The sequence below is a fragment of the Camelus dromedarius genome, chromosome 13, assembly GCF_036321535.1.
Source record: "Camelus dromedarius isolate mCamDro1 chromosome 13, mCamDro1.pat, whole genome shotgun sequence".
Classification (NCBI taxonomy): domain Eukaryota; kingdom Metazoa; phylum Chordata; class Mammalia; order Artiodactyla; family Camelidae; genus Camelus; species Camelus dromedarius.
The window spans coordinates 50,316,907-50,344,157 of NC_087448.1; the positions used below are offsets into that span (position 1 = coordinate 50,316,907).

At 35.8% G+C, this 27,251-nt stretch overlaps 1 protein-coding gene across 4 annotated transcripts in view; it reads right to left on the reverse strand.

Annotated features, from left to right (window-relative positions):
- VWA8 (von Willebrand factor A domain containing 8) overlaps positions 1-27,251 on the reverse strand; it is a 297,615-nt gene that overhangs the window by 120,622 nt on the left and 149,742 nt on the right. For all 4 annotated transcript variants that reach the window (XM_064493121.1, XM_064493122.1, XM_031466068.2 and 1 more), the window contains exons 22-27: positions 20,995-21,070; positions 18,946-19,081; positions 16,497-16,616; positions 13,293-13,498; positions 11,850-12,001; positions 1,303-1,411 (exon numbers count right to left, since the gene is read on the reverse strand). In XM_064493121.1, coding sequence (XP_064349191.1) covers positions 1,303-1,411; positions 11,850-12,001; positions 13,293-13,498; positions 16,497-16,616; positions 18,946-19,081; positions 20,995-21,070 — 799 coding nt within the window. The remainder of the gene's footprint in view (positions 1-1,302; positions 1,412-11,849; positions 12,002-13,292; positions 13,499-16,496; positions 16,617-18,945; positions 19,082-20,994; positions 21,071-27,251) is intronic.

A 27,251-nucleotide genomic window follows, 5' to 3' on the forward strand; every position in this document is an offset into this window, starting at 1 on the left:
ATTTTAAATTCAAACACTCATCATCTTGATATACATCTTTTCATTTTACTGACTGGCATGATACTTCTAACAGTAATAAAACCATAAGCTTGCACTTGTAAGTGCTTTCACACGTGCTACCTTATTTAATTTCTCATTTTCTTTTCTTTTTACTCACAAAATAGACCAGATGTAAAATCTCATGGGAGTTCTCATTACTTCATTCTTTCCTAGGCCAAGAGCAAGTTTTGAACTCCAAGTATGGAGACCCAGCTGTCTGCACCAGGAGAATACTTTGCAAATACAGTTTCTCTTGAGCATTGATTTGCATGTCTTACTGTCCTTAATTCATCAAAAATGTTTGGGTTAGATCTTGACAACTGTGGTGTCCATGGGTACCCTCACCCCTTCTAGCTGGCGTTTGCACTTTGGGAGCTAGAAGACTAAAAACTACATTCCTCATACTTCTTTGCAGCAAGGATTCTGGATGTGATCTAGGTTCTGCCAACTAAGTGCATTTGCATGAGATTCGGAAGGCAGATGAGAGGTCGTGGCCATCTTCCTGCAGTGAGAGTAGACAAAAAGGCTCTGACAGATATGGGCAGTCAGATTCGATGCTCTGCTACAAGGGTTGGTGAACTATGACCCACGGGTCAAGTCTGATTCACTACCTGCTTTGGTGAAATTTTACTAGAACACAGTCACGTAAACACATTTGGTAACATAATGTCTGAGCTGTTTTGTTGCTACCATGGCAAACTTGAGTAGTTGCAGCAGGCTCCGTATGGCCCCAAAGCCTAAAATATTTACTATCTGGCCCTTAACAGGCAAAGTTTGCTGACTCTGCTTTACTGTACAGCTCCCAGCAACAGAGGTGGTAGCAAAAGTAAAAACATTGGTTTTGAAACCAAAAGCCTACTGGAGGTCCCTTGACTTCTTTTTCCTCCTGTCCTTTCTAGTAATTCTATAAGCATCTAATCCCCCAGTCAATCTGCTTGAAACACCTAGAGGGGTTTCTCTTGCAACTAGTGACAGATACTCCCTTCTTCTGGTTTTTTACACAAAAACAAATATAATGGAGTAACCATCCAACCTGACTCTCCTGAAATAGAGGTTAGCTCTTAGGAATTCTACTGGCCACAAGCAATTACCTACACCGAGTCCCTCAGAGGCCAGGTCAGCTAGAGAATTAGAGGAGAAGCTAAATCTATTCTAAAATGACATCAGAACAACTCATTTCAGAGATTGTATGAATCTTCTCCAGGGAAGGTACAGAAAAAACAGTAACATTCAATATTGTGATGAAGAAATAATGATACTGACCTTTACGTCTATGTGACGAGTTTCTGCTGGACACAACAGTTTTTGCATTCCATTTCTTGACTGACCAATTGTCCAGTAGCCCACGAATGTCTGCTCTGGCAGAGGTAACCTGTCAAGGATGATTTGCAAAGTAAGTATTTCTTATTATTTCCAAGTCATAGGAAAAAAGGATGAGCCATGCAAGTAAATTTGAAAACGGCTTTATTTAGAAGTCAGTTATATTTCATTTTATTAAAAGATAGTCTTTAATATGATCTTTAGAATATATTTTAAGAGGAAAAAGATTTCACATTTCAGAAACTCAAAAGGCAATGTCCTATTAATACTGTATTTACTTTAAGAATAAACATAATCAAGGTTTACATTTTTTTCTCCCAAATTGGTAAATTACTTAGCAATTTAATATCTAAATTCCTAGTAGAACATAGGAGGATTGACGAAAAAATGGAGTAATCCATCCATTTTTTTCAGTCTACTCTTCTAAATTTAGAATCAAATAAGTAGTACACAACACTACCAATCATGTTTGTCGGTTGTACAGGGTAAGTTTCATAGACTCTATTTTAGCTCTTTAATTGTTTTTTACTGTGAATTGAAATATAAGAGACCTTCAGAAATGTTCACATAAATACGCCACTTTAGTCCTGAGCACACGTGTATGTCCAGGACGCGTCACCAACACCTGGAAACTCCCCTGGACCACTTCAGTCATTACCCTCGCCAAGAGAGCTGCTATCCCGACTCCTAATGGAATTATTTTGTGTTTAGATTCCTTTTCATTTAAAGTTATTTTTATGTAAAGTGATTTGTGAAAATATGGCGATGCTTAAGTACAAAACCACAGACAAATTTTTGAGACTAAAGCCTTTGCTTTTTAATCAGACTCTCTTTTCTTTAAATCCTTAAAAAGAGAACCATTAATGTGTCATTTAATTCACTGTAAATTTCTTATTCCATGGTAAGTAAAGGCAAAAAAAAAATGATTCAGTTAAAAATTCTTTAAACATAATTCATATGTGGCTACAAATTGAAATACATGCTTGAAATGAGCTTGATGATGAACAGAGTACATATTTATATTTAGAAAATCATTTATTTTCAGTAAAAGAGTAACCTGACACAACATTTCCATACACTTGATAAGACCATGCAAGGCTTAGATATTTTTTGCATAAAATAAGGAAACCAAGCATTCTGGCGGGATATGATTTTTGTCCCTTTGAAATGTTAATGCTTAACAAAAAAGGAAAGAAATTTACATTGAAATTCTTCTAAGTCATATAACATACATCATTCAAAGGGACGTATGTGTTTTTGTAACTATCATCTAAAAATACATTTTAAGTACGTGGACAATTATCCTCAGTGGTCATCCACTTACTTCCATGTTTTTAGTGGTAATGAGGTGGAAGGGCTACTGAATCAGGGGATTTACTATTATTGTGTTCTTTCTTAAATGTAATAAAAACACATTTACATGTCCAAAGGGCAGATTTTGAAAACATCTTGCAGACTGAGATCTCCTCCTTGTCTAGGGGATGAACAGTATATTTCATTGCTTTCAGCTTTTCACCAAAGGAGTCAGGTCTCCAACACAGAGGACAAAACAAAGGAAGGAGACACACCTAACTTTCCTCTTGGGTAGACGATTTGGTGGGTTCTAGTTCTTGTTCTTTTATTAACTAACTATACAAACTTGTCAGACAATATCTCTGAGTGTTAATTTTTTCCTTTGTGAAATGAAGGGGATAATCTGTAAGGTTCCAGTTCTTTGCAGCTTGGGGCATCTCTGATGATCACTGAAGTGCGTGGAGGGAAGTGTCAGTGGTAGATCCAATAGTCTTGCATTACCTTGGTACTCGGGTGAAAATGAATAATCAGAACAAAATTAAATGAGCTATACCTACCAATAGAATAGGTGCCTGATAGAATTGCTTTTCAAAGTTTATAAAAAGAAGCTCTACACACATTCCAAATTGGCTCTTTGAAGACAACAGGAACATCTTGAAATCTAATTAGAGGTGGAGACTGACTGAATAAAAATGATTCTTGGTTGATAGGCTGAGATCTAATCTAAAAAAAAAAGGTCTAATATGTTCTTTAATAATCCCACAAAAATATCATACAGATGCTAAAAACAAAACCACACCGAAAACATTCATCCATTTGGGAAAAAGTAATGTTACTCGACCTCCAATTTCTACTGACAACCCCAGGGATATTCATAAAAGCTACTTTGAACTTGCCAACTCATTCCAGGTAACAGTCATGGAAATTTCAGGTAACAGTCATGGAAACATGCCTGGTTCCATTTTGAAATAGCTCTAGCTGTTTGGTTGGCAGAGTATGCGAAGGCCCTTCAGTTTCCCCATATAGAATCTATCCCGGAACCACATAACAAGATGCTAGTAGCGTTAATAACTGCAATGGAAAGTCACATACACAGGGTGTTCTGGGATTCCACAAACTGACTCCATCAGCTCCTTGGTAACACGAAGAGTTGTTTCTGGACTTCCTGGGGGCTCCAGGCTGGCCAGTTGAGGTAAACCAAAGCCTCTCATTTATTTTCCACTACTAAGTCCTCCCAATAAATTGTGGAAAAATTTGACAGTTACTCTTTCCCCTTCAGTAAGTTAGTCGTCAGGGAAAAGGAGAATTATACTTGATTGAGTGCATGAACAAGCTTTGGAATTCAAAAACATAATCAACATTAATTTCGGGGTAATTCTCAACTAATAGCCAGTTAGCCAAAGGCCCTATATTCCACTATTGGAATCTGTCATCCAACTCCAACCAGACTTAAGTTGTTAGACCTGATTTGATTGAAATGACAACGGTATTTTCCATGGTTTTAAGGTCCTGTCACTTGCATTGTTTAACTTTGTTAAAGTACTATCTGGAATGATGTCTGGATTTGATTTTAAGGGAGAAGAGGAGGAACTTAAGGCCTATAAATAGTACTACTTTTAATCTTCAGTGTCATTCATGAATTTATGTTTTTTTTTTTTAAAACAATGAAGTATTTCAAATTCGTGTGTTGTGATGTTTCTTAATCCCTGGTGGAAGTATTAACAATAAAGATCTGGAAGTAAAAGTTTTCACTAAAATCAAGGTAAGTTTCAAAATTATGACTCAGGTCAAATTATAGCAGTTGGGCAAGTTACAGAAAGGGAAAAAAGCTCTTTTAAGCATGCACACAGTTCATAACATGATGCATATGGACACCGAAGTCGAGTAATACAGCCTGACTGACATGCAAGAGAGCTGTCTAAGATCGTTTCCATAAAGAGGTAAGCTGGGGTTTTAAAGAGTATGTTCTGGCAAATTTCTGCCTTCTTTGAACAGTTGCCAATACTATTTCTGGAGTATGAAAGAAACACATGAAAAAGATTTGGATCTTTCTGGGGGCATTATGCAATTGGAAATTGTTGACATACCTATTATCAGCAATTCCAAAAGCATTTCCTTACCACAAGAACTACTAATTTTCACGGGAATAATGGAACCCTTCAGGGAAGTTCCACCGACTCACAAAACTTCACCAATTACTACCATCTTTGAGAAGAAAGAGAACAACTCCAATTTTATCAGGCCTCACTCATTCCTAATGTTTTAAATCTAACCTCTGGTAGAAATTAAGTTGGACTATTCAACTCAGTTTACTGGAACCTTTAATAGAATAACCCTGACAAATATTTCCACTTTTGGTTCTTACCCTTCCTCTTCCACTCCAGCCAACGTCTGCCTTAGTTACCTCGAAATGCTACCTGCTGTTCCTGAACATGCTATGTGTGTTCATGCTTCCATGAGGTTATTACTTCAGCCCCGAATTCCTTTCTGCTATTGCCTTTTTGATGAAATCCTTCTCATTCTTAAGGCTCAATTCCAGCGTCACTTCCCCTTGCCTCCCTCTCTCATATTTCTACCTGGGTAGAATGAATCTCTCGCTCTTCAGGGTTTCCCTGGAAATTTGCACATGCAGAACTCTTAGAAACTCTTAGGATGGAGTTCTGTAGAATGTGCCATTTTCAAACTTAAGACCTGATAGAGGATAAAAGTTTTAGAGAGCACAGTCAGAAGTGAATCTATGACATCCCTTACAAATATTTACACATACTGAAGTAAAAAGTCAACACACTAAATATAGAAAATAGAAATGTCACTTTAAACATGTTAAATTAGTAATAATGGTACTACTATTTCCAATTATTCTGCCTTGCTTTCTAGAAACGTCTGAATCTCCCTTCCTTATAGTCTCACATATCACTGGTATATTAATTTAGCTTTGCTGCAAATGATACGCATACAAGTATGTATATGTGTTTTTTCCTGGCTCTGCATTTAGACATTATGGCTTATAACTTAGACTCGTGCATCTCTGCCACCAAGGGCCTGCTGTGGTCACAGAAATTTGGATGCATGAGATGGAAAAAGATTTAGGGAAACTTGTTATTAATGGCTGACACTTCTCAAATACGCTTCCCAGTACCCAGACTGACACTGAGCAGCCTCAGTGCCACTGCCCAGTGTCACTCTGTCAGAGTGGGTGCTGTCAGCTCGCTCCACACGCCTTTCTCTGGCTTTCTTCCTCCTCACAGAAGTTGCGAGACTATAGTTCTGGAGCCTGGGTTTCCTTTCCCTCATCTTTCCTCAAATTTCACTGCAAAAACTCTTTTCCTGCCATCTGCTTTACCAACCACATCTTAGTACTTTCAAATCTTAAAATTCTTTCTTTTTCTAATCATTCACATCAACAATGACTGGGACTGAAACTCTTCCAGTTGGAAATTTTCCCAGAAAACTAAAACAAAGCCAAAAAAACCCGCAAACCTCAGAAAACCATTGTTATTTCCCACAAGAAGGACTCAGAGGATGAGATGCCGTACTGCGAATGTAGCACTCTGAATAGAACTTTGCATCATAAGGCTGAGAGTTCACATGTTTTTCCAAGATTGTTAATTCATTGAGGGTAAGGCTTACATCTTACTCACTTGAATCTCTGGCACTCAGAATCCATCGATCCTGCCATGGAAATGTCTCTCACTCCTGTCCCTCTTTTTCATTCCCACTGCCACAATGTAGGCTCTCAAGGTTCATCACTGAGATTACTGCAGCTGCCTCCCAATAGATAGGTCTTCCTGCCTTCGGTTTCACTGTCTTTCAGTTTCTTATCATTAGAAAACCTAAAGGGGTCTTTCTAAAGCATGAATCACACCATGTTACTCTCTGGTTAAAATTCTTCTCTGGTTCCCCCTGACTCTTCTCTCGCTTTTAGTCTCACCACATGGCATGCCCTCACTTAACCCTTAGTTTTAGTCACCAGACGGCACCACACCCTCTTAAAATGGTCTCTGCTTGAAGCGTTGTCTTTGCCTCTATTTGCCTACTAGTCCTTTAAAGATTCATGGCAGAAGGCAGCAATTCTACCTCTTTGCTCTCTCTCATGTGGCTCTCATATAACACAAGCCACTCTTTACCTGAGCGTTTCCCCAGCTGATCATGACCTCTTTGAAGGCAGATATTGAGCCTTCCTCCCCATTAGATTTCTGATTCCTTACCTAGTGTTTACCACATACATGCTCAATAGTGTTTGTTAAATGAATGAATGCTTGGTTACATTATAACTGCCAAAATCTTCACCTACTTGTTTCTTATCTTGATGGCAAGCTGCAAAACACCCTGACAGATCTTCCCTGTTGCATCCTGACTACATGACTCTCAACAAATGATGCAATCGACTTTGCAGCTGTATTTGGTAGTGTTGGCGGGGATTGGGGAATTTTATCCAGCCAGGTAACAAATATCACTTACAAATGTTTAAGGGGTCAAGGATAATTCTGTGAGGCTGCTGAAGATGAGTATGGAGGACAATTCATAGATCTTGACAATTTCTGTATAGATCAGCTATATTTTTTAAATGTTTTCTGTACCCCTATAAAGGAGCTGAAAGCAAAGAAAATGTCTGTGTAACTACTTCATAATATACCAAGAGAACACAGGGCAAGACTATGAAACTATAAAGCCCAATGCCATCCTTCTGCTTATAACAGTTCTGAGATGTCATTATGTAAGTATTATTGTTTTTGAAAATTAAGAGCTCTTTTGCAAAGTGAAAGTAAATCATCACACAGAGTGGAATCATACTCTTTAGAATGCCGTGATCAATACTGTTAAGTTGTTTGTAAAAACTAAGATAACAAAAAAGAAAACTATAGCATATAATAGTCCGGAAAATGGAAGGAGAAGCCCACAACTTTAAGAAGGGAGTCTTTTAATTTAATGGGAGAAATACTAAACTAATAATCATTCCTATATTCAAAGATAAACCTAATGAAATTACTCTAAAAAGAGGCACTAGTTGGGGATGTTCTTTCTGATGCCTGTGGTACTTGGAAGACCCTGTAGTTGGTGTGGTCAGAGAAGCAGCAGCTACTGGTGTTCCAGTTACACAAGGTAAGTTAACTTGGAAAACTGATCCTAGACAGATACTCCTTTAAGATACACTCAATATAGATGAAGCTGTTCTGTTTGCAAACATACATCCCTAGCATTCCTCTAAAGAGACAGGTCAGTACTCAACATGCTCATGTAACACACACTGCAATGAGATATTAATGTCTCTTATAACAGGAAAACATGACCTTGGCTACCTTCATCGGGAGTAACATACGCTGTAGGACTGGCTGATAAAGTAATGAATGGTTGCTGATATAAGGGAGAAGAGTGACCACTTATTCAGCTTTCCAATTCAAGTAGGGACACTGAATCACAGAATCTATGCGTTGGAAGTACATTAAAGACTATTTACTCCGATGTCTCAAGTTTGAATCCCTTGAGCACCTCTCCAATAAGGTTTGTCCAAATCTGTCTGAACCAAGTCTACAAAAGGTATATCCCACCTTTCCCCTGGATAATCCATTCCATCTCTGAACACAGGAGCTATCAGCCCCGAGATGGAGGCCAATTCTCTTTAATTTGTAATGACTCAGAAGCAATCACAGGTGCACAGCAAATGCAAAGTGATTTATAATTATTCTGCTAACAATAAGTATATTAATGAGGGGGATTGTGAGGATGGCAGTGCTCAGTATTCTATGCAGAATAAACTTCAAAAAGAAAAGAATTGTTCCATTTATTTTGAAGAATTTGTAAATATCATCTATTTTGATTTTTCAAAAACCAAATCCTTACTGCAAGAGAAAAGATTTATGCAAATTTGCTTGCATCTTATAAAAAAAGATGTTTTTATTTTCCTCTGTAGTCCATGACAAATGGCATTAATTTGAAGGGAAGTGTGATTAGGACAATGGGCCTAGTCACTAATGGAAAAATTCAACGTATATTTTGCAAGATCTATGTTCCAAAATGGTAGGAAATGAAATTTGAAAAACAACTCTGAAGTTTCCATTATCTTTAAAATCTTGCAACCCAATGATTATTACATTGCTTTTCTCATGCGTGTGTCATGAAAGACATAATGTTTCATGTAGCGACAGCTGGGTGGATTTAGCTAAAAGACAGGCTTTGGAACAGAGAGATCTGTGGTTGAATCTCCCATTTTGCCATTTATTAGTTGTATAATGTGTTAAGTTTTACAGTCTCTTGAGCCTCAGTTTCTTCATCTGTAACACACACATACTCACACTCCTACACCTAACAGATCACAGGAAAAATTACTTGCCTAATAGAAAAAATATTATTGTATAGATTTAGTTAATACACGCAAAGTGTTTAGAACACTTAGTTAGCACTTGATGAATATTAACATTTTAATTTTTGCTGCTTTAAAAATGTATTGAAGCATTGTGCTGTACACCAGAAACTGACACACTGTAAACTGGACTATACTTCAATAAAAATATAAATATACAAAAAAATGTATTGCCTTCCCTCACTTGATATGTTTATGGTGATGTCTACCAATGCATAAACTTACTCATATTGTGTTGAAATGCGACAGAAATGCCTGGTTAACTTGATTCTCGTTTGCCTTGGTAAGGGTGCCAGTGTTATCCCCCTAGAGTAGGCACTGCAGTGTGGTGAAGCTTTGCTTTATTGGAGGCAAAGGTCCCAAGAAATAGCAATTTCAGAATAGACCTTTACTTTAACATCTCTATTTTATTTAAGTAAGAAAACAAAATGAAGAATTCCAGTGCCCAAATGGTCTGTGGACATTTAAAAAATAAAACATGGAAAATTATACACGTTAGAATATTAGAACAGAAAGTTAGGCCTCCTTTCCCCTTTCCAGAACCTCTCTCACTGGTAACAGTCAAGCCAGGTAAAATAACCATCCACTACAACGCAGCCTAAAAGTACCAGGTTTAGCAAAGGTTTAGTAGAGAAGATAAGTCACATCATCTCATAGGGTCACACTGGGCCTTTCATGATGCTCGGAGATCTTATGAGATAGGTACCAGCACTGCATTATTCAGGAGAACAAAAGGGAAAGTGACAGCATCTCACACGGGAATGTCACTAAAAGCGCACTGATGGGTCATCACCAAATAGCCAAGCACATTCTGATCTCGGCTGAGGAGGAAGGAGCTGCAGCGGACCGTGCGTCTAGTCTAGTATCTGCCCTGTGTGGAAACGTCCCTCTGCTACAGCAGGTGCCTCACATCTCTTTTGAGTTATATGCAGTGGATGGCCAATTATTTTTCCATCCTTGAGTGTGAATGTGACCATCTTAACCTGGATTCAATGTAATTTTGCTCCTGCTGAGGAAGCACTATGATTGGATTAGAGAACAAGAAAATTAAGCAAGAACTGTAGTAGCAAGAAATTTTCATTCAGGGCAAGAGGCTATTAATAGCAATTAAATAGTAATGAAAACATTTAGTCCTTCTTCCTTCCTAGTGACAGAAGTTCAATGTGAATCTTCTTCACTAACATAGTATCTGTAGAACTGCACAGAAGCAACCTCAAAAATCTGATTTAGCAAAACGTCTAGTGAAGCAAAAGGTTTGGCAACAATTAACAAGTCATGGCAAGAATTGTTCAGTTTAGAATAGGGGACAGAAATGAGTAAGTTAAATCATTTTATTTTCCTTAGAAACTTGCCAACAATCTTGTTTTGACTGATCTTACCAACTAATATGCATTTGAATTTTTATTTCAAGTTGTGCAAGAGTACAAAAAAAGCTGTTTTAAAATTACAAGCCTGGTTTCTATGAAACGAGAAAACTCTGTAAATCTGTTAATAGTAATAAAATTCATCTTATTTCTAATTGAAAATAAAGATATGATTTATAAAAAGGAAATAAAACATGAGTACAAACAGAAGTTTGCATATTAAAGACACTTCTTGAACTCTCTAATATAGAAGATAAGTGCCCATTAAATTACCAGACTAGTCTCAAAATGCCCATAAACACTGCGAATCAACCAGCAAAATAGTATTTTACAGAGAAGTGTAGCAACTGACACCAAGCCACTCTTCTCAAAACAAATTACTGACTCATTAATAATATAAACCAATTCACTGATCATTTCTAACATAACTCCATCTTGTGCTTTTACTGTGAAAGGGAAATATTTGTTTCTCTTTAAGAGATCCTTGAAGAAATTGTTAAAGCTTTAATAATTTATTTTTATTGGCGTATATTCTGACACATTTTATAATAACTGCAAAGAATAACGGTGATGTGTACACAGAATATATATGTATATATCTGTAGCTGGACTACTCATTAATTCATATCTAACAGTTTTTTTCTAAGAAAGGTAGAGAAGGCCTCCTATATGAAACTAAAGTTAAATAACAATTTAAAAGTAATTTTTGTCCCTTGGGAATTTATGATAATTGACTGACTTATAGACATTGGTGCATTAGATGCATTATCAATAAGTTATGCATATTTAAAACTGTTTTCCAGTGAATTTGTACTGACTTAATTACCCTACTAATAAACTATCAACTATCTTTCTGGTCAACAAAATAGCATTTGCATGATTCTTTACTAAGGTTAAGCATGTAGCCTGTAATTACAAAATAAAAGGCATGTAACTAGTCCACATGAAACAAACCTACTTGTTCTCTCTGCCTCTCTCATCTGTCAAGCTGAAATAAGTCACCCAAACTCTCAAGTTAATATGATTATAAATTTAGAAAACTACTGTAACAGGAAAATACATGGTGACATAAATAAGAACATCTTAACTAAATACATATTATCTCTTCATGTAGTTTTCATGTTTGTACAGTGATTTTGCACTAGATTAGGGAAAAATGACAGTCATAGGAATTCAACAAAAGGACAGAGACTGTTAAAGAAACAAATATTTCCCTTTATTTGATTATATTACATCTACTCATGGGACATTCAAAATAACTGAAGTTCTCAATTTACAGGCCTATAAATAATGCTATTTAACTGAAACCCAGCCAGCAAATAGCAACATATATTTGAAGAGCTGACTCTTGGAAAGTAATTTCCACATCAACTCAGCTTAGTAGAGTATCACACTAGATTCAGAATGATCAGCATTTGAGAATCAGAAGAGTAACACGCAAGAGACTTTTATCAACAGTGAGGTTGCCTTACTCCTTTGCCAGCTGCACACTGGTAGGCTTTGCTCCGATGGGTATCCCGTGTTTGTGTAAAGTGTTAATCAAAGTCTCCCTCAGGTCGTTGTCGTAGGAATCAAAGTCAAACACATTTCTAACCACACTGGAGAGACCTTCGGTGGGAAATTTCTGTTAAAAAAAAATCCCGTATTACCCTGTGATAAAATACACAATATCGTAAAGATTTACAAGACTGATAGAACAATAATGATCAAAAAACCTTCAGCAGATCTTTCTTTACTAGCCTTGGCAGATAACCACATAGGAGGAAAATACACATTTTTCTCTTTTAATGTTTGCTCTGATGACTTAATATTTTTCTTTTTAAATAAATATCAGAGTTTGAGAGGGAATAGTTCTTTCTCTCAAATGTTGAATCAGTGCTCAGATCCCGGTGTTTGGTGACTTCCACTGCTGCCTGAAATCTCCTGTCTTTAAAATGAGTATAGCTTGACCGAATTAAAAAATGATACTTAAATAAAGGGGATTGTTGAATATCTATACAGAAGTATTTAGAGAAGTTGCAAGTCTATGAATAAACAAAAAAAAAAGGAATGATAAAAGAAGGGGAGAAGAATATAAAAAGTACAGAGAAGAGAGAAATAGAGAAAAAAAAAAAAAACAAGTATTACTAACAGTTAACTGTACACTGGTGGTGTCCACTGGGTCCTTTACTGGCTCTGTCTTGATTTTCTTTGGGCACTGAGGGCTGAGCTGGACTCATGGTTTTACAGGCAGAATAAAGCTTTCTAGTTTCCTTTCTAGGTCTTCGTTGGAGAGTGGGGATGGAACAGAGGTCAAGAGTTATGAGCTTGTGACCGCTAGCTTGGAAACCATTATTTGTTATCAAAATAAAATCTACTTGGGTTTTTTGTTTTCTTTGGTGGGCTTTATGTTGTACATGGCTATGAGGAATTTCATTCTCCTGCCCACTTACTCTAAGTCTTATAAACCTTTCTCACATGATTTACAGGTATACAGTCATTACTGTTAGTTCCTAGTCTTTTTTTTTTTTTAATCACTGAGTCTTTTGTTTTCAAAATGAAAATATTCTCCACTCAGATACCACATGCCTGTTGCATAAAGTCAGACAGTAGTCAAGTTGCCCTGCTGTCTGATTCTTCTGTCTTCCTCTGCATCCTGCTTCCTCCACAAAAAACAAAACAAAACAAAACAAAAACAAAAACAAAAGCCTCTACCAAATTTCCTAGCTCCTTGGTAATAATGGCACAGAATCTTGCCAAAGTCAATCCAAAGGCCAAACGGAAAATGTTCATTTAGATTACAGACAATTCATATAATATCATTTGAATCAGTATTATATTTATGGAAATGGAAAGACTTGGATAAATTAGGCAGTCTAAAAAAGGCTCAGACTGACGGCTTCTTTTAAACTTTTACACCCAGGTGTGTGGCATACCTGTAAATGCTTGACTATGTTGACGACTTCTCTGGTAGAATAAGGATAGTTAATAATCCCCTGGTCGGCTAAATTCCTCAGCTCTCCAAAGGCAGCCACGAGTTTTTGAAGGGTGGGCTTGGGCACATTCGGGCCATACTGCCTGAGCATCTCGAGCTCCGAGTGGGGTTTGGGATTATCAACTGCATGGCAGCTAAAAATATCACCTACAAGAGAAAAAAGATCCACATTCAGCATGCAATGAATCCATTATGATGCCATAGGAAGTACAGAATGATTGTTACAGGAGCCACGGGTGGTTCACCAAAGCACTCCTATTTTTAAATGTGTAAAACTGCACAGAAAACCCGCCCAACAATAGGTAGAGAGAAAAAAAGCAAACGACTGAAGCAAAAGAAGAGGAAACTGAGTGATGTGTGGTTCATTCTGCACAGACTTATTTCTGTTAAAAATTACATTTTTTGAACACAATTTCACTGGGAGATACCCAAATAGAAAAAGAAAAAAAGAGAAGCCCCTCGGTGTCTCTGCCAGTCCTACCCTCTCCCTCATAGGCACCCAGTGTTAACAGTCCAATGCATTTATTTTTCCAGACCTGTATTAATATTTTTAATGCATATATATAAACATATATAGTTTTGATAACTTACTCCTTTCCCATTAATTGGAAAATACTTTTCATATGGTTCTGAGGCTGCATTTTTAACTTTAACACATGTTGAGTATCTTCAGAAATTATATACATCTATCTCACATGCATGCCGCTTTATGTATATTAAAAAAGGAAAAATCAGTATCATCACTCTCTAAACAATTTATATTTTGTACAGATGCTAGAATCTACTTTAGAGCTGGTTTTGGAAAAGTGAACCTGCAGAGACAATGTCTAAATTAAAATCAAGAAAAAGGAATGTAGAAACACAAAATATTTCATCTGTAATTTAGACAACTGAGAATATACTAGAAAAATATAATTTATACTCAGGAGAGATAAATTTCTCATATAAAAGTTCACATAGAAAAATATCATATGATAACACTTATATGTGGAGTCTAAAAATAATGGTACAAAGGAACTTATTTACAAAACAGAAACAGACTCACAGACATAGAAAACAAACTTATGGTTATGGTATGAGGGAGGGAGGCTGGTGGAGGGATAAACTGGGAGTTTGGGATTTGCAGCTACTAACTACTATATATAAAATGGATAAACAACAAGGTTCTACTGGATAGCATAGGGAATTATATTCAATGTCTTGTAATAACCTATAATGAAAAAGAATATGAAAAGGAATATATATGTAAATATATGTATAAAACTGAAACACTATGTTGTACATCAGAAGTTAACACAACATTGTAAACAAACTACACTATCAAACAAAAAAAATTATTTCCTGGATGAAGAATTTTGGACAAAGCATTAACAGAATGCAATGAAATTTCTATCTTGTACTATTTTTGCTATCATTGACTGAAGTTACACATGTAAAGTACACTGCCAAATAAAGCTCTGTACTAACATAATGGGAAAAAAAAGTAAAAAAAAAAAAGTTCACACAGTTCTGATTCATAATCCAAAAGACAAGGGACCAAAGGAAGTTAAAAGTAAACAGATTTGGATTATTGAACATGTTCACTTTAGAAAGAAAGGACATCCAGACTTACTTTGACTTCAAAATCATTCAAACAATTATTTTATCATTATTATAATATTTATGAAAGCAACTGAATAAAATGCAACCATGATAACTTGGAGCTTGTATCTCATCAGCTAAACCTGTCCAAATATGAACGTGAAAAACAGCTTTTGCTTTTTTTGCTGAGAGTCAAATGTAACACTAATATAAAACTATAATGGACTCTATATTCATTTCATTCATCAAATAATTATTAAATGCCTTCCATGTGCCAAGCATTACTCTAGGGATTTTATATCTATCAGTGATCAAAAACACAAAAATCTCCGCACTCGGAGAGTTTATATTCTGGTATAGGGATATAATAAACAATAATTATAAATGTTAGAAACTGTACATTTCAAGGAGAAAAGAGAAAGAAAAGCACAGAATAGGACATCAGAAATGGTGATGATGGGGGAGGTCAGCCAGATGGGCCTCACTGAGAAGGTGACAGCGCAGGTATCTGCAGGATGAGCATTCCAGGGACAGCTATACAAAGACCCTAAGGCAAGCGTACCTGGCGTGTTCAAGGAAGAGGCGGGAGAGCAGAGTGGCGAGTGGACAGTGAGTGATGGGGAGAGCAGCACAGAGCAGAACAGGAAGCAAGGGCAGAGAGGTAAGAGGATGTAAGAGACGTGTGCGCCTCGGGAGAAATTCTGTGCATGTCTGAGAATATTCATGCACACACATCCCTCCTGCCTTTTGTTTTTCAACTGGTAGACACACTGGTACACACTGTTCTGTCTTATTGTTTCACTTAGTTGTTTTTTTTTTTTTTCTTTTGGTATCAGCATGGGTAAACTTATTCTTTTTTTTTTAAATAGCTGCATAGTAATCTACTGTGTGGACATAATAGAATTTCCTTATTCAGTCCCATTTGGATGGACATTTGGGTTGTTACCCATTTTTTTTTTCTTCTATAAACAATGCTCTATTGCCTAGCCTTGTACTTAAATCACTGCATGGGGAATTCCCTGGGAAAATCCTCCCAGGAGACTGAGCCTGTTTCACACTGAGTCTGAGAATGACCAGGATCCAAAATGACCTCCTCACCATAGAGAAGCTCTTCTTAAAGGCTCCTGATGAGTCGGTCTATCCCAGGGCTCCTCCAATCCACATGAACCAATCTCCTCAGAGCTGGTCACAAACCTTTTCATAGTGAGGGAGATGGGACAAAAACACTAAAAACCATTCCTTATTTTGTGTTTTATTCTAAGGGGCCCTAAACAACAAAATACAGTTTAATTGTTTAAGAAAACAGGCTCTGGAATTAGACAGACTTAGAGAAGAAGCCGAGCTCTAACAATCACTATCTGAGTGACCCTAGAAAAACAGTATCTCTGAATGCCAGACATTCTCCTTCTCTGAAACGGGGACAACAAACCCTCTCACAAGGTGGTGTTTGTGATGATGACAGCACCTGGTGGCGTTAGTGACAGCCACGACAGCATTGTTTCTAAGATAATATTATTATTGTTGTTACTATTGTTTTTGCTAAGATGATCATTAATGTTTTTACCTAAGGTACCGAAGAAATCATTGCCTAGGAAAGGAAATCCAGGTCTGTTGGCCAGAACGATCATCCTAAAATCAGGATGAATCACAACAACATTTTCTCTTCCATTGACATTAGCAGAATCTGAAAAACAAAATTTCTATGTATTCTTTACTGATATTTAATAATTCTTAAGAATATAAAGTTATAGCCTTAAAAAATCACATAAGTAGTCATACTGTTTAATTGTAAAAAAAACTCTTAAGAAATCTGGTTGAACAATTTGATTGCAGAAAACAAAAACATTTTCGAGGAAGTCTGTTTAAGAACAGAGTACTGATAAAGTGTATACTAAATTATACAGGAATCTGCATTTTTATTAAAATTAAATGCACGTCTAAAAAGCAAACTTGTCTAACTGTGTCTTTTACAGTACTTAAACTTGGCTTGAGATGCTGTTATCCCTTAAAAAAAAATAGAATCCATAACAAGGGATAATCCAAAGGATACTCAAAGAATAATCCAAACATCTTTTCGTTTTTTATCAAATCAGCATAAAAGCCTGCCATTCTGCACCTAAGCAGTAACCTTCATTCAGATTATGCACCTTGAAACTTAACCACATAGAATAAAGGTCTTGAACACCTACTCAACTCATTAGAGCAAAGTTGATTTATTTCCATTTAAGTGATTCTACCATAGTTCTTAAAATAAGTAATTTCAAGTTGACTGGAGCTTTCCTCATGCAAACGTTTAAGGTTTTAAGGAAGTGAATGTTACACACTATTGGATGATGTACATTTCAGATAGAACTGTTTGTCTAAACAACAATTTAAGACAGTAAAAACTTTATTACGGTTATTTTAAGAAGAAACACTTGTCATCTGGGTTTATTTAAAAAGTAGCCTTAGGCTGTCCATCTTTAACAAATGATAGTTGTGAAGCACCTGCAGTTTTGTTTGAGATGAGTCTGTAAGAACTTACACTTGTACTTTTCTTATGATATCGAAAAGTAACCTTTCAATGTGCCATATACTCATGTACTAATACTACCATTAATTTTAACATTTGATCTCCTTTACTTTTAGTAGTGGCAAGTAACAAGGGTATGTGGTCACATGCAAAATTTACTTACTTACTTAACGAAAATTAAAATGACAATAAAAATGTAAATTTAAAAAACAAAGAAGACGAAAATCATAGCCATAGAACGGATATGTTATGAAACCACATGCAAAAGAGCTTCAGGGGTTCTTGTGTTTAACGTATTATCTACAATATTATCAAACTTGAATTTAAAAATTATGATGACTCTTTTACTTCTAGACTATCCTTCAAAAATATATAAACACATGTAGAGGGTTACCAGGAAATAGCCACAGTTTAACTACAAGTTTGTTTCAGGAATTCTTTCTTGCTTTCCATTTACTGTCCACATAATGCCTCTAAAAAGGGCAGGTAGAATTCTAATCCTGAGAGTCTGAACGATTTTTCTAAAGGACATTATTCTCATTTTTTCCCCATAAATTCATTGTGAAACTGAAATGTTACAATACTTTTTCTAGTGCCGAGTTTCCTAGGCTTAGAAATGGCAATTTTGCAATGACAACGTCCAAGAAGAAATCTCTGTGATGATGCAGGTGTACATTTTTAATGGGGGTCTTCTGTATATGCTTTGTTTGAATATTGAAGATTTTGGTTATTAGTCTCAACTTGTTTCATTACCCTGCAACTGACTGTATATTTTCAATGGCTAGTTATAGATTTTCAAGTCTTTTCATGACACAAAAATTTTAGTTTAGAAACTAGAAAATGTTCTCATATTGCATTAGACAATTTTTCTCTGTAGGTTAAACAGATTTATGAGATTTATCCATTTACATTTTCCCAGAGAACAACAACAACAATAAAAATAAAATAAAAGGAAGAAGGCACCCCAAACAGGATAACTTCTTCCTGAAGCAGGGTGTGTGTATAATATGTATTTAGACACACATATATTCATACATATATATGATAAATACATGTGTAAAATAAAATGTTCAGCATTTTTTCCTAATTACATTGAGCTAATAATAACATTAATTTTTAATATTATTAGTAATAGAAATATAGTAAGGCTATAACAAATTTCAGATAACAATGGAAGAAAATAAATTGCACACAAATAATTGAGAGATGAGTATAATAAGGATTGTATGTTTGTATTTTCAGTGTAGAAAATATATGAAGCTGATTTGTCCTAAAACTACTATTGAAATTTTCAGAGATGCTCTCTGGCTATTAGAAAGTGAAACTGACAAAGCTGGATTCAGACGTATTGATTTTTATAAATAACTATCAACAGACAACGTGACTTATACTGAACTTATGCTTGTTGTTGGCAGATAAGTTAACCAGCTAATGGTATGATTTGATACCAGAAATGTAAATACTGAATATACTGAAATGAAAGTTGCCTTTTCATACTCACTTGCAACAATGCGTCTTCCATCTGCTAGAATCATTTCTCCATTTTCTACTAGAGTTTTTAAAATACAGGTGACATTTGTTGGGGCTTTGTCTGCCTCATCCACTACCAGAACATGACCCAACTTTACTGCTTTAACCTTTGAATACAGAACATTTATCATAAACAAAAGAATGAAAGCAAACATTTAAAAGTTTTCATCTCTCATTGCTTTGGATTTATAATAGCTGGTTTTATGTAAGTTATAAACACACTATCACAAAAATGTCTGTAGTAAAGCTAGAAACGAAATACGGGTCTCCACTAAAAGCTTCACACAGTTACTAAAGTTCTAACTCTGCAGTAGTCACTTTTTTTTCCTTTAGCATCATAATTATTCCTATGTTGGCGATGTCCACAACAATTCACACCCTAGGGTAAGGGAGAATGAAAACAAGAGAAATTAAGGTGCCATGGGGGTTAAGAGGAGTGAGATGTCACAAGTGACAGTGGACGTTAGAACACTGCATTTGCGACGGCTCTAAGAGTGTACAATTTTAAGAGATAACGAGGTATGGTGAAGAGATGGGTATTTGAGACAAAAAAAATCAATAGTCAGACTCAAGCAATTCTGCAGGCTGTTGAGGGAAGAGCAAATATAGTCTATCTTGTGAAGCAGAGGTTAAATGTGAGAAGAGAGAGACTGGGATCTGAGGGGTAGGTCAGGTCTGTACTACTAAAACCTCGATGGCCAGACCAAGAAATGTGTGCTTTATCTCATTAAGTAACAGAATGTAGTTAAAAACTTGCGAGTTCACACATAACAAAGGAGCCTGGGGCTACACTTTAGTACATTTAATCCAGCCGTGATACGCAGAGATAGCTAAAAGGGGAATACATAACAATTTGGTAAGAAAGTGTGAGGACCTGATTTTAGGGAAGGAGGCATGGGGAAAATGGAAATAGAAAGCATTACACTGATCTGAAGAGTTTTCCAGAGGTATAATCCACAGCCTGTGCAGCTGATCAGATGGGAAGAGGTGAAAGGAGAAATAAGAAACAGTCCTAGGTCTTAGATGGCTGAGTAAATGGTGACGTTGTGAAAAGAAAGGTAGAAGCCAGGATAACCTCTTGAAAACATTTTTAAAGAGTGGATAGGAGCAGCTACTCACTGAATTTAAATGTAAACCGAAAGATTTTCTTATATAGTAAGAAATAGCTCATAACATAAAAATGGACCAGATCATAAATTTTTATTACATAGTTTTGTGAAATAATTTTCATGAAATACAGATTAAGAAATAGATGATTTTTTTCTACCACAAATATTTTATTCCATATTCTAAAAAAATGAATATGGATTTTCTTTTTAATTTTAGGGTAAAAATAAACAGAATTGAAAAGGAAAACATGTAGCTTCTACCCTCAACTCCAGCCTTCATATCTTTGTTCAAAGAAAGTCAGGTCCAATCTGGGAGAATTCAGGCAGGAGATCCCAAAGATTCCTATCACACAAGTCTGGACCTCAGAGGTTCTCACGATGGCTTATTTGTTGCCACTGCTGCAAAGGGGAGCTATTTACACAGAGGGAGTTATCTACACAGAGAGACATGCCTGGCAGGCCAGAATTTCTTTGGGTTTTATGAGAGAAGCTGAGGAATGTTCTTCCCAGCAGCCCAAAACATTGGCCTAATATTTTATTCATTAACATCATTTTTAAAAACATTGTAGAAATATTATCTAATTTCAAAGCCTGTACATTTGAAAACAACAGCAAACTTTCTTTTTTTCTTTTCTTTTTTTTTAAATTTTAGAATGAAAAAGAAATGATTAGAGGATTTCTATCATTCCCTAAATTTCTCACTCTGGAGAGAGAACAGAATAAGAAAACATGTTATTTTCCCAACAATTTGCATTTAAATACCCACTCCCCAAATGACATATGAAGGAGTGATTTCCAGTGAAGACTGAAACATATTGGTATCTGTGGGAGATTTCTCCCACTCATGGCTGAAATATAATTATCATTCAAAAAACTACAGTTGAGAATATTCATACAATTGTATTACTAACCAAAGGCGAGTCTTCATACACAATAAGTCCATCTCTAACAGAAGGCTGAAGAGTGAGGGTTTGTACCGTGGTGTCCCTAAAGTTAAACCAACACATTTTATAGTTAGTAAGGAAATAAACTGACATTTGTTCGTGAATAAAACGCAGGAGCATTTCTTGTTTTTTCTTTTAGTTCACCATTCCACCTTTTCCCAAGATGAATAAAAATAACAAATGAAATTCCACTCAGCAAAAGTATTTTGTAGACACCAATATAAGTTACAAAGGTTTGGGAATTAATCAAAGTTTACAGATTAGCCAGGTTCTTTACTTCTCTTTTTTTCTTTCAGTAATTTCCCCTGGGACCATTTCACTCTTCAAAATTATCTCCTGAGAGTGGAGAGGAGAAATTTTAAAAATATGTATACATTTGTATTTAAAAATATATATATATTTGTATATATGTGTGTCTATGTATATATATATATAATTTACACTATTTAAAAATAATTTTAATGGCAACTTTGGTGACTGGCATGCTGACATGACCAATTAAAGCAAGTCTATGAGTTACACTTTCTGGCTCAATCTGCCATCACTAGGTGCAAAAGCCAGACTGTCTCACTCACTCCAGGAGCCATGGCATTTTGACCATTTCTGTTAGGATTACTTTCTTAAATCTACCTCTACTGTTTGCCCGACTCTCCTTAACATCAGGATCTTCAGAAGGATTAACAGTGCGCTATCTTGATGCTATGCACCTCCTCACACAATGAGACATGAAGTTCACACCGCCTATGAATATTCTTGCCAAAATGTGTGTTTATAGCTGCAGGTTATAGGTAGGTCCAGACATTTTAAAGGGGATCAACTTTATATCTTCACCTTTACTTACATTCGATCTTAAAAATAAAAAATCCTATGGCCATCCTGATCATGTCAGACGGAGAATTAAACTACTTCAAAAGTGTGAGTAGCATATTTCTTTACAAGAGTTTCAAATTATCTTTTTAAACCACCCTAAAGTAGTAAGTAAAATGTGAAGTTGCAGTTGTGTTGTTTTGAGTACCTTCTACATGTAAGATACTGTTTGGAATGTGAACTTCAGACCTTCGTGCTATAATATACTTCTGAAACTCCTACCCAAATGCCAAATTTCATCACAATTATTAAAATATAAAATGGGATTCTATTAAAGAAACCTAATGAATATTAGAGGACAATCACTAACAAAGCAAACTTAAGGTACCATTCAAATCATTTTAATAAAAATCAGTTAATTGCATTGAAAGGCAGTTGGTGGAGTAGTGGGGGGAAAAAAAACCTTTGGAGTAGGATCATTCAGGACTCAAATTCTAGGTATTGCCACTTATTAGCCATATGGTTTTGGGTAAGTATAAAACCCGCTCAGGTGGATGACGGATAGGACACTTGGGATGGTATCCAGCACAATACAGAGCAAGCAGAAAGAGGAAAACAACGAGCTGTTTATTGGGATCATCACTGCTGCTTCTGTGACTGAAAGTCCCTTCCCCGTGTGACTTCTACTTGACCTTCAGGTTTTTAGCACAGACGGTAGTTCTTAGAAAACCTCTCTGGACCCTTTGTAGACCAGTTAGGTGGCCTTGCTGTATGTTCCCTTTGCGTCCTGGATCTCCCTATTTCAGGCCTTAACGCGCTGTATCATAATTGCTTGTTTTACTATCTGCCTTTGTACACAGACTGTTAAGATTTAAGAGTGTAGACTTGTAGACATCTACCTTATCGCTCATCCTGTCCCCAGCACTGAATGACTGGGTCACAGGATGAGTTTAATAAATATTTGCTTACTAAATGAATTCGTGAATAAAATGAACAAAAACACTAAAAGTTAAAAAATCAACACTGTAGCTTACAGTGTAACATACAGTGTATGGACTTCCAAATATATTGGATCATGGAACTCTTTTTTTTTAACAGAGAATCTGGAACTATAGAACACACTTTGGCAAATGTTGGCTTAGATTAAGACTGACTCTCTTAGAAGTGAGGACTCTTCCTTATGTATTAGAAAGTACAGTCATGTTGAAAAGTACACTTGGGGTTGAGTGTACCTGAGAGGGAGATGGTTTATGTCCATCTTGGACTCCAATTGAGTTGAATTCAGACTTATTATTGTAGCAAGTAACTTCTGCATCAGAGTCCTCATTTACTAGGACTTGAGCAGGTCTGTTGGCCTTATAAATATTGACGTTTACAATTTCTAGAGTACCTGACTTTTTTTGCAATGAGCTTAAAAGGCTTCTCCCTCTAACTTGACTAAATAGTGATTGGTTTCACTAGTTAATTCCCTGGGGGTTCGGCCCATTGCCATTCCTGACTTCCATCCCAAGCTCCTACCCCCATGATCCTGGTTTTCGTGGGTCTGGTGTCCATTGCTTTCTATGGCCCTAGCACTGCAATTTACAAAGAATCCAACATTATTCTTTTGTCTTCATTAACGTTCAGATTGAAAAGTGTCTGAAATAAAGCCTTGCGAGGTGTTAAGGAAAGTGAAAATACATCGTGACATATATTGGTGCTTGTCAACTTTTAGTATGAATAAAATATTTCTTATGCAACATAAAGATATACAGTCATATATCCAGTTTTTGTATTCCTGGTTCTCGTAAGTTTACTGTTGGACATATTTGGTGCTATCTTCTGCTAAGATTCAATTTCTAAGGTTTTAAACAAATAAGAACAGAGTTTAACTAATATCACTTAAATTCACTGTTAATATTCTGGCAATACAGAGGGAGTGGGTGAGGAAGAGAGGTGTTCACAGAGATTTTTATAGCAATATAATGAATTTCTCACCTCAGCTGTCATATATTTAATGGGCAACAACATGACACCTTCCAGCCCCAAAATGGAAAAAGGAACTCTTGTATCATTGTCAGTAGAAAGGAAATTCAGTCATTACCTTAAAAATTATAGTGCTTCATAGCAGATTAAGAAAAGGAAATTCAAATCCAATCCCAATTTTAAAAAGGCAAGTGAAATTGTTCTATAACACTTCAATCCTGATAGCATACAGTTTGTCAAATTAGATTTCTCAAAAGACTTTTGTGCTAGAAATAAAAACTATATGTTTGACGGAACAAGTGCAAAACAGATGATTCCCACAAGGGACTACAAATGAGGATAAATATAAATGGAAATCATGGTTTTCAGTGGCGTAGGCTTAGAGACAGAGGAGCTTTAAAAAAAAAAAGTGGTTTTATTCTGTTCTTATTATTGGTTCTTGATCTTATACATCAAAGAAAAAGCAAAAGCTAGTAAAATATGTAAAATGATATTCAATCAAAAAAATGGGTTGGCTTATATGTCAGTAAGTCCCTTATTATATAAGAGTAGAAAACCCACTATCTTCTGCATAGTACTTAATACAACAAGAAAAAGCTTATTTTTCAAGGTATCTTATAATATTACAAACTTCAACTGAGTAAGTGATGACTATTGTCACAGGTAGCATATGGATTGATAAAGCCAATATAATGATTCTTTTTCAGAAAATACTTGATTAAAAATCATTGCTCTGCATTTAGGAGCACCTTGGATCAAAAGATGTTAATTCTCTACCTAAATGAACAATGATCTTAAGATATATTTTATTTGCTACAATTTCAATTCTATTATGATTTGTTCCTCTCAAGAATAGCTTTGAAGCATAAGCTGATAAAAGTTAAACAGAGTCAATTTCAACAATCCCGGGGAGAAAAAAACACATTGCAGTAACATTTCCTTGGCCTGTGGTTTAATACAGAGATATTTTTCCAGTACATAACAGTTACCAGCAATGCTTGAGGAATTAATTAGGATGTTCAGCTAGTTGCTGACATTTATGTTAGCACCAGTTGTTCTCATTTCTTATTATCTTACAAACTAAAGCTGTCCATTAATTAGAGCCTGTGTTGATAAAGGGGCTGCGCAAAGAAATATGGTGCTAAACTCTAGTCTTCTTTTAACCCTGTGATTTAAAAAAGTTTTTAAATTGGATTTATTAATGTTTCAACAGTAATTTTAGATGATCCCAGATGCAATAAAAGTAATTAGATTGAATAAAGACCAGGTTTTTATCAAAATAAGGAAAGAAAATTGGCCTCGTGAGAACAAGCACAATCTGTTCTTGCAATGTTGCTCATGAAGGTACATTAAGCTAATATCTTTTCATTTATTGAGGCGCAAAAGATGCAAAATAGTGATGCTTATTTTGAGGATGATATTTCAGTAAGTTGGTATTTAAATTGGTTTAAGGTTAGCTATCTTTTAGAAAAACAGTAATAGTTAAACATAAGGATGAAGGAGGAAAAAAAGACACACAAGACCTTCAAATAGCTCATAGAAATCTTCTGGAACTCTGTAGTTCATTAAAACAGAGATGGTTATAGTAATGGTCCACTCATTACTGAGAGAGGAGAAAGGAAATATGAGAAAGGAAAGCTAGGCTATGAGAATAGGGGATGAACCATGGTACACAGGAGGCACTTAACAAATATTTGCTCAATAATTTAAAAAGAGGGATGATTATGAAAACAGAATTAAATGGTAATGATCACCAATAACGTATAAGCATAACATTACTGACTGAGAACCAAAAGCTGCTGAAAGATATTTTCAAGTGAAGAAGAGGTCATGGTGTTATCAAGAATGTCATTTCCACAAGGCTTATTTTAAAACAAGGAATGAAATAAAGGTAAGAAGTACTACTAATAATTATCACTAATAAAAGAGAGAGTGGTACTTAGACACAGGAGATGCAAACAGATGTGAGAGTTAAGTGATGTTTGTAAACACTTCAGCCTCTCTGCTGAACAGCAATGTATTACCTTCCTACTAAGGCAAATTTACATTGCCACGTTGGGAAATAAACTTCCTTGAGCCCTCAAACAGAAACAGTCGTTGATTTAGGCAGTGTTGCCACAGAACACAAAAAAGGGGAAGACATAAATTTGCTATGACTATTGCAGTGTTTGTTAAAAACCAGCACTGGCCTACATCTGAGTCCTCCTAGTTTGGTCAGTCGCTTAAACTCTTGAAACCCAAGATGACTCACCTCTACAGAGGGAATTAAAATACATGAGGGAACATAGTAGAGTAAAAAGTAAGAAAGATAAAAGTGGAAAGAGAAATATTATTATTACATGTTCTTTGAATGCTGTGAGGGAAAAGTCCTTTTAGTAAAAGATAAGCAAAACATTATTTCTGCCAAAGGGACTGAAAAGACTCCAGCTCTAAAAATAGTTGTTTTGGAGGACAAATAGTTTATTTAGTCGTCAATCACTCATCACTAATATATCCAGATATGTCCAGATGCAGAAAATCCTAACAAACCATAAAAGGAAGGAAGACATTAGGGGATAACGTTTATGGGAGGAAGTCTACTGCGGTGCATCGCTTTGCTCTTCAGAGGCTGGCCCTCCTGGGAGCAGCAGGTAGAGAACAGCCGTGGCAAAGTCGTCATCGGATGGAAGCTAAACATTTCAAAACAGTTTTCTAAGTCGACTTACTCTCCTTGCCTTGTCTCCTAACACTATCATAACACTTCTGTAAAAAGAAATTCCTCTAATATTCAAAGCCATGCTGACGATCAAATCTTTTAACAAAATCTGAATGTTTTGAAACTTGTCTAGTCTTCAAAAAGAAATCTACTAAGATGGTATGTTCAAAATGGGGCCTTTTATCTTTACTCGGAAAACTAGCTATTTGGCTTGGCAAATTCTAGGGACTTGACCTAATTTCTTTGTAGGAGCTTCATTTCCCCTTTTCCAGACAAAAAAAGAAAAACAGTAAGTAGGCCTCTTATTTCTCTTTTCTCCAACATTAAACAATGCATTTCTAATCAGTTTTTTTTTAAAGGAATAGAAGAATGAAATGAAGATTAAAATACAAAACTGAATGAGTGTGCAGAGATGCACACACAGATGAAACCAGAGTGTGGGGCAGGTGAATGCTGTATCCACTGGATAAATCTTTATCAGAAAATGTAGTATCTAGTAATTTATATTTTTTAAAACCCTTATTAATTGGGTAATAACATAAAAGTTTGATAGAGTCAAAAATTAATAAGTGAATACTTTTTTTATACCAGAACATTCCAGAATTGTTCATTCAATAAATATTTATTGACCGTCTACAAATGGGCACTGCTTTAGATAAGATGGATGAGTATCTGGGAAGGTAAAAATTCCTCCTCTTGCTGAGCTTAGTTAAATTCATAATATATTTAAGTGAATTTATCCTACCACACTAATAAC